The following is a 17,437-nucleotide window of genomic DNA, read 5'->3' as shown; positions in this document are numbered from 1 at the left end:
CAAAGCGATTCTTTAAGCTTTGCTGTAATGCATCCAACTCCGTGACATTTTTACCCGCAATAAGCATGTCATCAACATACAAAATCAGCAATAGAAGAGATCCATCACTTGCCGTTTTGATATACAAACAGTGATCAGAATTACTTCTTTTGTATCCTTGAGACCTCATGAATGTATCAAACTTGTGATACCATGCACGGGGAGACTGTTTCAAACCATACAAGCTCTTCAAGAGTCTACATACTTTCTTCTCTTGCCCCTTTGACACAAAACCTTCTGGTTGCATCATATAGATCATCTCAAGCAAATCGCCATGCAAAAACGCTGTTTTGACATCCATTTGCTTTAACTCCATATCTTCAGAAGCAACCAGGCCTAAAACAAGACGTAATGTGGCAAGCTTTACAACAGGAGAAAAAATCTCATCAAAATCAACACCATGCTTTTGCTTGTACCCTTTAGCAACCAAACGTGCCTTGTACTTAGAAGAAGCATCAGATGTGACCTTGGTCTTGTAAACCCATTTACATGGCAGAGCCTTATGCCCTTTAGGCAAATCAACCAAGTCCCATGTATGGTTTTTCTCCAAAGACTGCATTTCCGAAACCATTGCTTTGAACCATTTCTTACTGTCTTCCCGTTGCATAGCCTCTTTATAGCAAGACGGCTCACCACAATCAGTAAGCATGACATAGTCCAAAGACGGTTCATATCTATCGGGGGGCTTTGTCACTCGAGTAGACCGACGCACCCAATGATCCATAACAGGTGGATTTTCAGCCTGTAAACCATCAAAAACAGCAGGCTGTTCAGCCGGTTGCATCGCAACAACGGGCGGTCTAGGAGCATCAACCTGTTCCCCTACCGGTGGTGCATCAATGGCAACTTGTTGGGGCTGATTTTCAGCACCATTTTCAGCATGTAAAGGCTGCTGAACATTGGGCCTTCTTGGCTGTCCATATGTAACATCTTCACGAAAAACAACCCGGTGCACTTCCTCGACCTTTGTGGGCTGTTTGTGCATGCAATTCTCATTGAAGATGACATCATTGCTGCGTATGATTTTCCGTAATGCGGGATCCCATAATCTATACCCCATTTCACCATCCTCACCATATCCTAGGAAAATGCATTTATGAGACTTTGGTTCTAGTTTGGTGCGCAGTTCACTCCGGATGTGAACATAGGCCTCACAACCAAACACTCTTAAATGTGCATATGAGGGTGGCTTGCCAGACCACACCTCCTCAGGCACCTTTCCACCCAAAGCCTTGCTAGGTGAGCGATTAATAAAGTGAATAGCTGTTTGCACAGCTTCTGCCCAAAAACCATGAGGTAATGCAGCATGTGACAGCATACTCCGAACTTTCTCTTGGATAGTCCGGTTCAACCTCTCTGCAACTCCATTCTGAGAGGGATTAAAAGGAGCCGTGAGCTCTCTTTTAATACCTTTAGTAGCACAAAAGTCAATAAATGCTTTTGATACATACTCCCCCCCATTGTCTGAGCGCAAAGACCTAAGCTTCTTGTCAGTTTGATTCTCAACAAACGCAAGAAACTTCTTGAAAGTATCCAAAACATCGCTTTTAGCACGTATTGGATACACCCACACCTTACGTGTAGCATCATCGATAAACGAGACAAAATATTTCTTTCCCCTAAGGACAACTGTGGCATTTCACATACATCGGAATGCACTAAGTCCAACCTGTCAGACTTCAAAGAAAGAGACCTTTTGTGCGGTGTTTGACTGTGCTTACCATAAATACAGTGCTCACAATGAGAAAAATCAGCATACCTCAAACACGGCAAATAACCACAACGAGACAGAGTTTCCATTCCTCTTTTACTCATGTGTCCCAACCGGCCATGCCACAAAGAAACACTTGGCTGCTCGATTACGGCGACAACATGGTCACGCACACTAGATACATGCAAAGGATACAAAGTGTTTGATTTACAACCCTTGGCTACAATCCGGGCCCCTTTACAAATTTTCCACTTGCTATCACCAAAAGTGGTGTGATAGCCTGCATCATCTAGCTGCCCTGTACTAATCAAACTCTTCTTGAGTTGTGGCACATGGCGCACTTTGTGCAAAACAAAAGTCATACCATCAGCAAAGGAAAACTGGACACTGCCAATACCTGCAATGTCACATGCATAGTTGTCTCCCAAATAAACAGTGCCCTGCACCTCACCTGAGTACTGTGTAAACCAATCCCTATGAGGTGTTACATGAAAGGAGGCACCTGAATCAAGAATCCAAGTATGCATGTCCACATCAGAACCCATAGCAAGGGTATGTGCATCCACAGAAGAGGCATTGAGTACATCAGTGCTGCTGTCACTGTCACAACTACTAGCAACATTGATTTCCTCAATCAACACAGTGCTCTTCTTGGCATTTCCCTTGTCCTTTGCATCAGTTTCAGCACCCTTGTTCTTCTCTTTCTTCCACTCATAGCATTCCCGTTTATAATGCCCTTTCTTTCCACAATGATGACACACAACATCTTTCCTACGAGATTTGCTGCGTGCCCTGTCCTTACTGTCAGATTTCTCCCTCTGTTAGAGACCTGCCTCTCAAGTGCAATGCATTAGAAGACCCACCTGTGGTGTTCTTCCTGTTCATCTCTTCCATCAAGAGAGAACTCTCTACATCTGCATACTTAAGTGACGCACTTGAGTTACTAAGAGCTGTCCGGAATACATCCCAACTCTCGGGCAATGTGCATAGCAGAAAAGTAGCTTTGAACTCCTTATCAATCGTGAATTTCAGCTCTGTCAGTTGGCTGAAAATAGAATTGAATTCATTGAGGTGCACTGACATGTGCGTGCCCTCCTTCATGCGGAGATCCATAAGCTTCTTAAGCCAATACACTTTACTGGCAGCACTCTGCTGTGCATACAACTCGTCTAAACGCTTCCACATGCCCCATGCTGTCTGCTCATTCTCTACATTGAAGAGTAAATTGTCAGACACCGAAAGCATGATCGTGGAGCGAGCCAACTCGTCCACTTCTTCCCATTCTTCAACCTCCATATCATCCGGTTTCACACCCTGTAACTTAATAGGTTTCGCCTGTTTCTTCTGCAACATCACATTATAACATTGCTTCTTCCATATAGCAAAGTTATGGGCCCCTTCAAGCTTGCGAATGTGCAACAAATTGCCACTTTCACTGCTAGAAGCCATTCTGAGTGATTGCAAACACTGAAACCCTGTTTTGTCGACCTAAACACGCCCAAATGTGCGCAATCGGGCAAAAACAGCTTGCTGTTACAGAAAAACAGCGAGCAAATTTCACGCGAAATCACCCCAAAACGGCGTACATTCATTGCCAAACCCTTACCAAAGGTTTCCACAAGGTGTATACATCATTTGCTTGCTGAAATTCCCTGTTTTAGGGCAAAAAACAGACCTGTAAACACCTGTTTTGCTGAATTTTCAGAACCTCGTTGGTGGAAACACCTGTAAGATTGACCTGTGAGACTTGCCCTAATGAAATTGCATCAAATTGACCCCGAAATTGGTCAATTTCAGCAGAAATAGGCTGCTGTTCGCGAATTTTTGAAACCCTAATTTTGGGGAAACTGTCACCGGAGGTCGATTCTACACGGTGAGAGGATCCCTTCGCGACAGAGTTGATCGAAAACGGTTGAATATCCTTCCCGCAGCGAGCAAGAACAGAATTCTGATCTGTGTTGTGAAAATGGCTCTCTTGGAAACCCTAATGCTCTGATACCATGTGTGGGGGAGCAGGAGAGAGAGCCTACTTGCTACTCTATGCAATGAGAGTGAAGGAGAAGAGGAGAGTGGCGCAGAAGAAGCACACGCAGAGAAAATACGTGAGAGAGAGAGAGAACTCGTAGAAGTTTTTGGGAAAAGTCACGATAGATCCATTTTGGGCTTGACCTTTGAGTATATGAGTAAGTGGCTAGGGGGCCATTCACACTTGGGCCCCCTCACTTATAAGTCTTTTTAACTTATAAGTTAATAAGTACAAGGCACTTAGGCCTTTATTCCCTAACAACATATCCTTTGGTTGCACACAGCATGATCATCAGTATTCCCTTCAAAATCCATCAGATTCAGTCAGGGGAATTTTCCAGTACATTTAGTCTATTTTCCCTATTTTTGGTATTTTTCACTTATTAATTTAATTGACTTTCCAACAAAAGTAGGTAGGGCAATTTTGCTAAGTTAATATATAAACAAACCCAAGTTAGCACTTTCTGGTAGAAGAGGCAGCAGGAGCACATGCTCAACAGGCACCTTCTCAGCAGAACCCCAGCAGTATCCCCAGCGTTTTGGATTTCCTTCATCGCCGGGCATTTCCATCACTTGGCGTTTTCAGTAGTCCCATGATCGCCATCCTCTTCAGTTCCCTAGCGTTTGCAGATTCCCCCAATCGCCAGCAAAAGTCCCAGGTAGCCAGCGTTTTTGGTTTCAGCCCTTGGCTGTAGAAGAGTCAGCGTTTTTGGCATTTTCAGCCCTAGCGATCACCCTCAAGATCAGCGTTTTCTTCAGCAGATAAAAACGCAGATTTTCAGCCTCAAAAAACGCTATTTCAGCAGTAGGAAAAACGCAGCAGATTCAGCCCAGTCGGATGCATCTTGCCATCAATTCAAGAATCCATGTCCTGTTGTTGCATAGCTTCATTCTGAAACATATGTTGCTCTTTGTGCAAGGCTATCATATCCTCAATGGATCTTGTAAGTGTATGAATCACATACATCACCACACCAACTCTCACCAACATCAGATGTGTCACCATCATAGGCCACCTCATTGCCTTCAATTTCACCCTCATCATCTTCACTTTCTATGCTAGTGCTCAAAATTTCACATTCATCTACTATGTCCTTTCCATTTTGCACCATAGACATGTGTATGGTTTCCACAACTGCTATATATACTTCATTCACGCTTGAACTCCAATTTTCAGCCTCACAAACGCAGCCCAAAACAGTAATTTTCAGCCACCCAAAACAGCCAAAGATTTGCAGATTGTCAGTAGATAGAAGATCACAGATTTCAGCCCTAAAGCAACGTCGTCGTCATCGGCATAGTCCCAAGTTGCATCAGTCCATTGCATACGCATTGTACCACTTTGTGCAATCAAAAGTAGACCACTCTCGCCGACGAGAGTGGGGCCTTCGGAGGAGGGTTTTGCAACGTCTCTGGTGTCATATCTCTCTTCTCTCTCTATCTCTCAGTCTCATTCATTTGCACGCACAGTGTCCATTCACTTTGTTGTGATCATAGCACTTTCCATTAAGAACGGAAGGCTTTCCCTTCCATAAGAACTAAAATGAACCTTGAGCACAGTTCGGAGCACTCATCTTGAGCAAAGCGCAAACAATCATTCCGCTGCACCTAACATTGGTATCAGAGCTTTGGCAGTGTTCTGTATCACTCAAGGAAAGAACCACAAGAATTTTTCTGCTTGTTGAGGTCGCACGAACCCAAGTTCGCTTGGGCGTGTCGATTCCTAATCGTGTTTTTTGAAGTGTGATAGGAATCCCAAGAAAGAAGGGCTTGTCCAGCCTCCCCTTGTGTGTCTTTTCACTCATTGAGAGCGGACCGTGCACTTAGCGGCCGGCCAATCGACGTGAGGTGGGAAAAAGAAACCTTGGTGTGAGCGCAAGGCCACCAAGGGGTGCGCCCGCGGAAAAGAGTAGAACTCGGATGAAGAGAGAATCCTTCTCAAATGCGGCTTGCAAGCGAAAGAAAACCTCAAGAACCTCAAGACCCTCAAGAACCCAAGAACCCAAGAACCGAAGACCCTCAAGAACCCAAGTTCCACATGAACTTAAGAACCAAAGATCATAGTGCATGGTCGTCACCCGAAGCGGAATGGATACTTCGCATACAGGTGATGAGCTTGAGAGAGGCGGCGAAGATTTTTCCCCACTAGGAGATTTTTTCGACCTTCCCCCTTCGCCATCTACACCACGAGTTGTACTAACTTCTATGGAGATGATGGTCAAGTCAATGATGGACATGATGCTGGCACAACAAGAAGCGACTCGCATTACGATGGAACGAAATGAAAGAAATGCAATACAACAACAAGAAGCGAATCGAGTTGTGTTGGCACAACAAGAAACCTTGCTTTCGAACGCGAGCGCGATGAAAGAAATGATCGAAAAGCAAAAAGGGAGATCGAGCGTGCCGCTCAAAGAGAGCTACGCACTCAAGAATTGCTTCGACAAGTGCTAGTCTCGAAGACTGAACCACCTAAAGATCGTGGGAGTTCCTCAAGTGGTGCAAGCCACGATGCGGATTCCAACCATCCAGTCACAGAGAAGTTGACTTTCAGTAAGTATGATGGTAAGATGGATGCTACAGTTATTCATTCTTGGTTGCATCAATCTAATGCTTATTTTGCGACAACTAAGAAGACAGGAAATAACAAAGTTTTGACGGCAGCTATGTATCTTGCCGGTGATGCCATTAATTGGTACCACGCATGGCAAGAGGCACAGTTAGCTGCGCACCTAGAGGAAGCCGACGGATTCGCGCCTCTTTCCTTCGATTGGGCTGATTTCCAAGACAAGCTCAAGGTGCGGTTTATGCCATCTCAATACCTCGCACAATTTAAGGACGATTGGCGCTCTCTAAAGCAAAATGTTATGCCGGTTATGTCTTTTTCTAATCGTGTTTTCCAGCTAGGTACTCAATTACGAAAATCGGATGATGAGCGCAAAGAGGCTTTTCTCTTTGGATTGGACGAGTATATTAAGTACGATGTCGAGGTGCCCGATCCAATTGATCTCAACAAGGCGGTAGCGATTGCTCTCGCACAGGAGATGAAGCACAACAAGGGAAAGCGTAAGGAGAACAAGACTTCCACAAGTACCTCGCAAACTTCTCAAAACCCTCAGAACGGTAAGAACGGTAAGAATGATAACTCTTCTAACCAATCTTCTAACAGTCTCTCAGAAAAGAATTCTTCTAATGAATCTAAGGGTAAAGCTAACACAATTGCTAAACCTAAGCTTACTCCGGATGAAAAGGTAGCACAAGGAATTGTAGGAGGATACATCATGTCGGAAGAGCAAAGCACTTATTCTAAGGAAGGTCGTTGTTTTCATTGTCACATTAAGGGTCACATAAAAAGAACATGTCCTAAGCTTGAATCGAATGAATCTAAAGAATCCACAGAACCCACTTCCTCTGTCAATGCAATTAGTGACAACACGAGTGTGCCCCATGTTTCTCATGACCCTCCCATTGATGATTCTCTCATTAAATGTTATGGTCGTATGTCGGGCCAGCGTTTTGTCATATTGTTTGACCCAAGTAGTATGCATGATGTGATCAGTCCCTCTTGTTGAGAGAGCCCGCCTCGAAGTTAGTCCGAGATCTCCTATCTAGGTCTCTGGCTTTGTTCTCGGTATGGACGCTCTCCTCATGGAGGAGTGCCTTGATGTTTTTTTTGGCATTCAACAAGCTGCCTTCACTAGACGATTTGTTGTTTCTCCTCTCTCAGGATGTGATATGATTTTGGGCATTCGATGGTTTCGTGATAATGATGCTCTCATGGATTTTTTGGCTAACACTATAACTCTCAATGCCGACAGTGATTCTCCTATTGTCATTCATGGAGAGGACATTGCTCATTCTCCATCTCTCATTGCTAATATGCAGGACAAGATTGAAAGGGTTCGGGATAAGGAGACTCTCTCAGTCTCTTTTTCTCCAAAGCATGACACACAGGATTTGCATTATTGTGAGCAGCATGATGATTTGATTGACAACGATCAGCATGATGATTTGGATATAAAGACAAGCATGATGATTTGCATGATCAAGATGTGATTTCTCACAAGCATGATGAGTTGCATGAAGATGATGTGATTGTTCACAAGGATGATGTGTTAGTGGATGCTTTTTCTAGCGAAGCTAACCTCGTTGTAGATTCGATCAATCACGAAGGATCTTGGCTCTTGAGCCTAGGTCCAAAGAACCATCACAGGAAGTATTATGTGTTCGCATGATTTATACGCACGCACTTTTCGAGTGTTTCATTCGTGATCGTTTCCTATATTTTAGCGAGCATCTTTATGTGATCCCTTTTCCTAGGCATGACATATTGAATGTCGAGTACGTTTCTCTCATGGATGAGCACGAATGTATGCGGATTTTTCATGAAAAGCTAAAAGGTATGTATGTAAGGAAGTCACATTCCATGTCTCTTCCTTGGCATGACACAGTTTCCGAACGAGCACATGAAAGTATGAGCACCAAGCATAGGCATTTCCGTTATGAATTGCCACAGTTGATTGCTATAGATCATAAGCGAAAGATTCAATCTCATTGTTTGCATGTGTGTGGTGAACGGTTTGGCAGTCCGTCTCTTTGTTCATCTACATTGCATGCACAGTCTTTGAGGAAGACACGATTTTTTCCATTCACTTTACATGGAATGGGTATGTTCATGTTTTTGTGTTGGAAATGGTTTCAGAAATTTTCAGCCATGGAGATTCTTGAAGAAAGAAGCATGACTCTCGACGAAGTTGAAACATCAAAGGAGCCACAAAAGAATGTCGCTTTCGGCGCGGCCCAAAGAAGCAAGCGTTGCAGACCTTTATAAAGTTCAAGTACCGCACGACCCACACATCACAGTGGGCCGGCGAAGAGTCCCTTTCAGGATTCCGGATGCTATTGGCGATCTCCCTCGACGCCATACAGTTCGGTACTAGTACCTCACTTTGAAAAGGAGGGGATGTCATGAGACACATCCAACCCTATGTGTCCGTGGACAAGCTACAGCATGATCAGGGTTCAGTCAGTCCAGTCAGTCTAGATTAGAAGTGATTTGGCACTTTTGTGAGTCTATTCGTAGACCGTGCATGCCCAATCACTTAGCATAGATGCATATCCTTTGGTTGCACACAGCATGATCATCAGTATTCCCTTCAAAATCCATCAGATTCAGTCAGGGGAATTTTCCAGTACATTTAGCCTATTTTCCCTATTTTTGGTATTTTTCACTTATTAATTTAAGTGACTTTCCAACAAAAGTAGATAGGGCAATTTTGCTAAGTTAATATATAAACAAACCCAAGTTAGCACTTTCTGGCAGAAGAGGCAGCAGGAGCACATGCTCAACAGACACCTTCTCAGCAGAACCCGTGCAGTACCCCCAGCGTTTTGGATTTCCTTCATCGCCGGGCATTTCCATCACTTGGCGTTTTCAGTAGTCCCATGATCGCCATCCTCTCCAGTTCCCTAGCGTTTGCAGATTCCCCCAATCGCTAGCAAAAGTCCCAGATAGCCAGCGTTTTTGGTTTCAGCCCTTGGCAGTAGAAGAGTCAGCGTTTTTGGCATTTTCAGCCCTAGCGATCACCCTCAGGATCAGCGTTTTCTTCAGCAGATAAAAACGCAGATTTTCAGCCTCAAAAAACGCTATTTCAGCAGTAGGAAAAACGCAGCAGATTCAGCCCAGTCGGATGCAGAAGAACCCCAATTTTCAGCCTCACAAATGCCAGCCCAAAACAATCATTTTCAGCCACCCAAAATAGCCAAAGATTTGCAGATTGTCAGCAGATAGAAGATCACAGATTGTCAGCAGATAGAAGATCACAGATTTCAGCCCTAAAGCAACGTCGTCGTCATCATCGTCGTCGTCATCGGCTTAGTCCCAAGTTGCATCTGTCCATTGCATACGCATTGTACCACTTTGTGCAATCAAAAGTAGACCACTCTCGCGCTGATGAGAGTGGGGCCTTCGGAGGAGGATTTTGCAACGTCTCTGGTGTCGTATCTCTCTTCTCTCTCTATCTCTCAGTCTCATTCATGTGCACGCACAGTGTCCATTCACTTTGTTGTGATCATAGCACTTTCAATTAAGAACGGAAGGCTCTCCCTTCCATAAGAACTAAAAGGAACCTTGAGCACAGTTCGAAGCACTCATCTTGAGCAAATCGCAAGCAATCATTCTGCTGCACCTAACAGTTGATGAGAGTGCAAAGCAGATGCTCAAATTGCAAAGGATCCTCAGTATGCCAAATTTTTGATGCGGCACCTCGATTCCCCACTCAAGTGAGCCCTCAAGCAACCTTCTGTTCCACGGATGTTTACTGAAGATGAACTCGAGGACGTTGTAGAAAAACGAGTCAACCAAGTATTGGGGTCAAAAGAAAAGCAAGTGAAGAAACGTAACAAGGGAATTGATTTCCCCGGTTACTTGGGCCAAAAATCCTCTTTTGAAAACGCTAAAAAACAGAGGAAGCGTGTACACTTCGAAGGATTGCCTAGTTCGTCCTCTTCTTCTTCTGACAGCTTGGACAGCTCATCTTCTTCCGACTTGAGTGATGAGGACAGAAAGGGCAAGAAACGACGGAAAGATCAGATGTTTTATGCAAAAAGGAAGCACTTTTACAGAGGCAATCAATATGATTTCCTCGACGATAAGGGCAAAAAGGCCAAAGAATTCAAAGAGGGAGGACAGACAATAAAGTTTTGAGTACTTTTCAGGGTTTTGAGATGCTCCCAAGGCTTTAGCCTTTATCCAACAGTTTGATATTGCAGTTTCGGGAGGCCGCTATACCGAGCATTCCAAGATCAGACGGGTAGCATCCTTTTTGAAAGGCATTGCACGGACATGGTGGTGACTTTTGTGCATTGCAACTTGCAACTTCTGGTATTGGTGACACAAGAGCCTCTTCGGTTCCAAACTTTTGGTAAGCCATTGCTTTGGCAAGGAATCCCATTGGGTGACCATCACCAGCTACCAAGGCGCCTTCGGTTGGTTCATCAGAGGTGCGCCTTCGGTTGGTTTGTTGAAGGTGAGTTTGCTCTACATCATGAATTCTAATGGCTTTTCCATTGAGAATGGTATTAGACTTTCAGCAGATGCACTCAGTTCTATTCACAGTTCCGTGGCGACTCTAGCGGTATGTTGCTTGGTATGCAAAGTGGCAGGAGAAAGGTTGTCAGTACTGTAGCTTTTGGACTTCCTCTGAGCTGCCTTGTTCATGCCACCCGTACCCAGGATTGTGACGGTCTCTCCCTTGAGGAGAAGTCTAGGCTTTTGTAGGTTTAAAGGGACATTGATGACAAGAGGTAGGTCTATAGAGTTGGTGTCGGAGTCCCATAGTCAGAAGGAACGGGAATTGAGAGGAATGTCATGAATTGCCATTCCTTGTGACTATACAGTCACATGGAATGAGGACATGAACGGGAAATTGGAACAGGGAGCGGGTACAGCAAACCCAAAAAAGGCCATCCCTTGTAACTACCTGGAAGGTGCATTGGTTTGACTCTAGCAAAGTTTGGACACTCAAAGCTCAAAAAAATTGTGGGCTATATCCAGATGAGATGACTTCATTTGCTAGTTTAGTTGTACACAATCAAGGAATTTTGTATGATACACCCTTCGTTTCATAAATCTAGTTGGGAGGGTTTCTGAAAAGTTCTCATGTGTGTTCAACTTATTTAGATTGAGTTTAGATTTTAAATAGCAACATGCACACACATGCAGAGGTTTTTAGAGTTGGAGATTTAGTTTCAGATAATTATAATTTTTGCATTTCTTTAAATAGATGAGTACGTGTGGTAGTCATACAAATGGAAAATGCAACATGAGATTTTGTTTTCTTAATGCAATCAGGTGGCACCTTTGCCTTGTACTCCTTGCTGTGCAGACATGCCAAGCTTAGCCTTCTTCCAAACCAGCAGCAGGCAGATGAGGAGGTATCCACCTACAAGGTGAAAACATATATGCCATACAGGGATTCAGGCATAAAAAATACTAGATTAGCATCAGCTTTAAGTTTTGCTGAGAGCAACTACCATGTCAGAGCGGTCTTGCTTGTGCTGGTGCTGCTTGGCACATGTATGGTCATTGGTGATGGCATTGTGACTCCTTCAATTTCAGGTTCTCTCTCTCTCTCTCTCTCACACACACACACACACACACACACACACACACACACACACACACATCTTTTTTTAGATATATTTTACTATTAGTGGGGAACTTCAAAGCAAAGAAAACACATGAGGAAGATTACTAAAGGTATGAAACAAAGCGGAAACATTGATAACATACACAAGCCCTTTTCGTTTGCTTTAGTTCTCCAAAACAGCTCCAAAATGTCATCATACAGAAGCAATACCACCAGTTGGCCAATGCAAAAGAGGTAGGAAAAACTGGACCTATGCTGTCAAGATGGACGGATGATCCTAAGATGTACATGTGATCAAGTCGATAATTTCAGTATTGCAACTTAGTTTTGAGTTTTTGTATAACTCAAACTAATTGCTGAGAAGAGGAGGCTCACCAAGCCGACGGATATCCTAGATGATGAACAATTGTATGCTTGAAACTATCTCACCCGACAATAAGATTGAGTGTGAATCCTTTGAATTCAAAGGTACTACTTTGGATTTCATTAAATTTAGTTCGCTGCGTATGTAACAAATGTATGCTTGAAACTATCTCACCCGACAATAAGATTGAGTGCGAATCTTTGGAATTCAAAGGTAGTAGTTTGGATTTCATCAAATTTAGTTTGTTGTGTATGTAACAAATACCACCGGTCAAGTCGTGCTCAATAGTTGGATTGAGACTTATGCTGAAATGTATATCGCAAAACAATTGGCTTCATAAATCCAAAAGGTAAGGGAACAATCAAATTATTCTAAGACGAGACTCACTGCGGACCATATGGGAATGTTTAGACGAATTGTCATGTCCAGCAAGAGCATTATTAAAATCTCTAGCCAAGAAGGTAGTTGAATGCCAAGGATAAGCGAAAACTTCTCGTCTAAGACGGCCTCTTTCCGTAGATGAAAAATTTGCATATAGTCAAGCAACTCATTGAAAGATCCCCCCCCCCCCCGGTTGACACGTGTCCATCTTTGTTATTTGCAGACTTTTCTGTCCATTATATCCATTATTTGATACACATTAACAAAATTGGTAGTTGCAAAGAAAAAAAGCCTTGTAACATCGGACAACCATCCATCTACCCATTGGGTTATTAAGCGATAACAAGTTGTAGATCATTTTGAATTGAGAACACCCAAAAAAGCCTATCATGTGGGTTCAATAGTAGGGATCCTTTTATTCTATATTTTCTCACATTTTCATTTATAGAAGGGCGGCGTTTAAAAATGATCTTAAAAAGAAATTTGCACAGTGATTAGAAAAAGGGTCCCTTTTATTGGTGAGAAATTCACAGCTAAGGGCTTTAATAAGTAGTCCTGGTACCCACTTCTTGGCCTTATAAATAGGTGCCCAAGGGGAGGTAGGGCAAATGCCTGGAAAATACCCCCATGACCCAACAAGAAAATGATATATGGAAATATATGTGGGCGCCTGAACAAAAGTGGAAAGCAGGCCCGAGGGCGGCCGGACAGATATGCAGTCTAAATGCATATGCAAAGGGAGGCCATCACGGAGGCACACTAACCGTATATATATGCCCTAGACCTGTGAAGTAGCAGAGGTGTAAATCTAACACCCCCTCTCAATACCTGATGCTGAATAAACCGCTTGAAGCCGAAGATGTGAGGCAAATGATGAAGATGTCTACTGTGATGTCTGCAGCAATCTGGGGTGTATCAACCGCCAAGAAATCTCCACGGTGTGATGCCATCACAAGCAGTGTAGCAAATTGCTGTACTCTGCTAATGCAGTGTGAAGGTACTGTGTGAAGGTCCCGAACTGAGTGTGAAAACAACTCCTTGGCGTGAAAGAAGTGCCAATAGACCTACAAGTGTCCTGCTCAATAGGATCTATGGTGTTTGTAGTCAAACCTTGGAATGACCGGAAGCTTGTCAATGCATGAACCTGCAACCCAGTGTGGCCAGGTGGCTAAGCTGTGTAAAACTCCAGGAAGGCCAGATGTAGCAATCTGCGCCGTAAACGGCCTCCTCCGAATCAAGGAAAGCCAGATTAAACAGTCTGCACTGAGAGTTGTAAGATATCTAGGGATATGTCCCCAACATCAAAGGCAAAATGTAAAGATTGCCTAAGCAAAATCTTGATCAAAGGAAAGGGATACGGCTCATGCTGATGGAACATGCGAAAATTGCGTTGGCGCCACAAAGACCATAGTGACCAAATTTGACCCATGTGAGGAAGATCGCAAATTGTTGAAGGGAACACACACTTTTTTAGTAGTATCATTTGATTTACTAATGGGAAACCTCAAAATGAGGAAAACCCATAAAAAACATTACATGCGGTAAATAAAAAACAATTAAAGTAGAGCTCATAGTGAGAGCTCATCCAAATCTCGAGCAAAGTCGTGACTGGCGAAGGGAAGTTTTGAAGAGGAAAACATAATTCATCTGAACGTGTTGGAACATGAGATACATACGTGCTTTTCAAACTGTCCAAAGCATCCAGAATCCAACCCAATCAAAAAAGTAAGCATACACCCGAAGCAGTGGCGGAAGCACTCCAAAAATCCAGAAATATCGACCAAAATGTATCCCAAGAAAATGATTGCAAAGACATGTAGAGATGTAATCCACAAATCGCTGCGTGTGAGAACAAAGCGACAATAAATATGGAATATTCTCAGTACTAGCACCACAACGAACGCATCTCGAGGAGGCCATTCCTCTTGAGCAAAGAAATTGACCAATTGAGAGAACCCCAGTGATACATCTCGACATGAACAATGGCTCTTCCAAGGGAATTTTAGCATGCCGCACTTTTTTAACTTTGTTGCGCCACCCTGTAGTACCTTTATTCATATGCCATACCTTATTACAGTGTTCCTCTAGCCAAGGAGATGATTGCAAATGGCAATATACCTTTTTTGCAGATAAAGAGAGGATTGAGGATCCTACATAATGCCAATCACAAAGTCGATCCTCAACAACAAGCGACAGAATGGAAGATCTAGAATCAACAATCTCCGTGATGATCTGCCTTGTGTGTCTGTAATGCATTCCAAGACCAAAGCTAAGAGCAGCTTGTCGAAATGAGATTACATGTCCATTAATATCGACAACATTCGATATCACATTAATGCCTTTTTGGGAGAGAAAATAGGCCTGTCTTGGAGTTCGTTGAACAAGGGTTTGATGGAAAGGCAAACTCCAATTCAAACTCTCAAGTCTGAGGGAATTGCCCCCTACCTTGCCATGACAACTGCTTTGTGACTTGTTTCCAATCCGCTACCAGACTGGAAGCAAGGGGGTAGCCTGGGATTGTAGCTTCAAATTTTCCAAAAACGACATCCTAGTAGGAAGGCTGCCAATGACCAAAAGCAGATATAGAAACCGCATGACAGCACAAGAAAGCAAACATCAGTGTCCAAGCCTGTTTTTGTTCTACCAATGTAAGGTGCAGCGGAAGTGAATGTTGAACTTTGCTCAAGATGAGTGCTCCGAACTGTGCTCAAGGGTTCCTTTTACTTACGGAAGGGAGAGCCTTCTGTTCCTTTAGTGAGAGAGTGCAAATGGTCACAAACAAAGTGGTGAACACTGTGAATGAAGGTGCATGAGACTGAGAAATAGAAGAACACGACACCAGAATGTTGTCAAACCCTCCTTCGAAGGCCCCACTCTCTATGACGAGAGCGGTCGACTATTGATTGCACAAATCTCTACAATGCTTGGACTTGCCGACGGTGTCGACGATGATGAGGACGACGAAGAGACGGGCTGAAATCTGAAAACGCTAATGGCTGAAATCTGCAAATCTTTATTTGCTGAATTTTGACTCTATGTTGGTGACGATGTCGATGGCGACGATGCGCTGAAAATGCAGATGCTGAAATCTGCGTTTTCTGGGCTGAATCTGCAAACTTCGCGGGATCTAATCGGGCGGCGAGGTTCTGCTGCGAGAAGGTGAGATCTGCAAGGTTTGGGGGTTCTACTGTGGAAATTGATTGGTGAAAATTGGAAACGCTGAGTCTAGGGCTGATTCCGTCGCAAAGATCTGCAAAAACGCTGAGGTTGATTTGCAAACCAAAAATGCTAAGGACTGAAATCTGTCTTTGTTGAGGAAACTACTAACGCTAGGGCTGATCTGCTGTCGCTGGGGAATCTGCTATCGCTAGGGCTGATCTGCTGTGTCTTGTGGTCGCCAAGGCTGATCTGCCATGCAAAACCGCCAAGGGCTTATCTGTGGTTGCAAAACGCTAGGTCCTTGCTGTTGTGCTGCAAAAACGCTAGGCCTACTGGGGTCGTGTTGAGAAGGTGCCTGTTGAACCGAAGTCCCTGCTGCCTCTTCTGCCCATAAGTGCTAGCGCTAGGTTTCTATATATACATGCTTAGTGGATTTGCCCTACCCAGTTCCCAACAAAAGTCACTTAAAAATAATAAGTGAAAAATGTCAAAAACAGGGAAAATAGGTCTATGCACTGTAAAAATGCTACTGATGGGTTCTGATTGTAATTTGATGATCATGTTGTGTGCAACCAGAGGATATGCATCTACTCTAAGTGTCTGGATATGCATGGTCTGCGAACAGACTCACGAAAGTGCCAGATCACCTCCTATTCTAGGTTGACTTGACTGAACTGAACCCACCCTGGTCATGAAGTAGCTTTTTACGTGCACATAGGGTTAGATGTGTCATGTGACAACCAGTACCTATAACAACGTGGCCTTCCTTGCAATAACATGAGCACACAAATGTAAAATATTCAAACCACCACACTTTTTTGGAGTACATAGTTTATCCATAGCAAGCAGTCGCAACCCTTTTTTATGAGAGCAAGTAGACCAAGAATGATCCAAAATCCGAGACATGAAAGCACAAAGTCGACGAGTTGGCGAATGCATCAATGGTAAATATATGCCATCAAGATGGACTGCAGTATTTTGAGTCGTACATGTAATGGCCAAGTAGACAACTTCCAATACTGTAATTTGGATCTAATCTTATGCTCAAAAAAATCCAAACATTTGGCATGGTTCACTGACCAAGCGAACGGGTATCCAAGATGCCGCACTATCTGATCGGGCTTTACTATTTCACCTGGCCATAATATAGAATGCCAATCCATTTGATATAATGGCAAAAGCTTAGATTTTCGGAAATTAACACGAAGACCAGCAGTCAACCCATAAATGTGCAAAGCATCCATGATACAACGAACATCATCTGGATGATTTCTAGCGAGAACATGGAATCATCAGCATATGCTTGTGCCACAAAATGATTACGAGATGGTAATTCCAATTCATGCAATCGACCATATGCCGTCAAGGAGTCCAAATAAAGCAATAGAGGATGAGTGGCAATAGCATAGAGCATGGCATTCAAAGGACATCCTTGCCTGACCGAATAACCAAGATTCCACGAATGATAGCATTAGCAAGATTATCCATAATTTACATGTGAGGAATGTGCCGTACAACAAATGATCTTTAATTCGTGTAACAATCACTTTCAAAACTAATTTGTAAATGACTGGCATAAGCGTAATGGGCTGCCAATTTGAAAAGGAT

At 43.5% G+C, this 17,437-nt stretch overlaps 1 protein-coding gene across 5 annotated transcripts in view; it reads left to right on the top strand.

Moving 5' to 3' along the window:
- The window catches only part of LOC147436129 (potassium transporter 1-like), a 49,882-nt gene that overhangs the window by 19,623 nt on the left and 12,822 nt on the right, over positions 1 to 17,437 (top strand). For 4 of the 5 annotated variants that reach the window (XM_086489033.1, XM_086489032.1, XM_086489036.1 and 1 more), the window contains exon 3: positions 11,628 to 11,894. In XM_086489033.1, coding sequence (XP_086345159.1) covers positions 11,628 to 11,894 — 267 coding nt within the window. Of the gene's footprint in view, positions 1 to 10,639; positions 10,804 to 11,627; positions 11,895 to 17,437 lie in introns of those variants that run through there. The other variant, XM_086489034.1, reaches the window with a different exon arrangement.

Source organism: Adiantum capillus-veneris, chromosome 18 (genome assembly GCF_014529385.1).
Source record: "Adiantum capillus-veneris isolate H3 chromosome 18, ASM1452938v2, whole genome shotgun sequence".
Classification (NCBI taxonomy): Eukaryota; Viridiplantae; Streptophyta; class Polypodiopsida; order Polypodiales; family Pteridaceae; genus Adiantum; species Adiantum capillus-veneris.
This window is presented reverse-complemented; position numbering and strand designations above follow the sequence as displayed.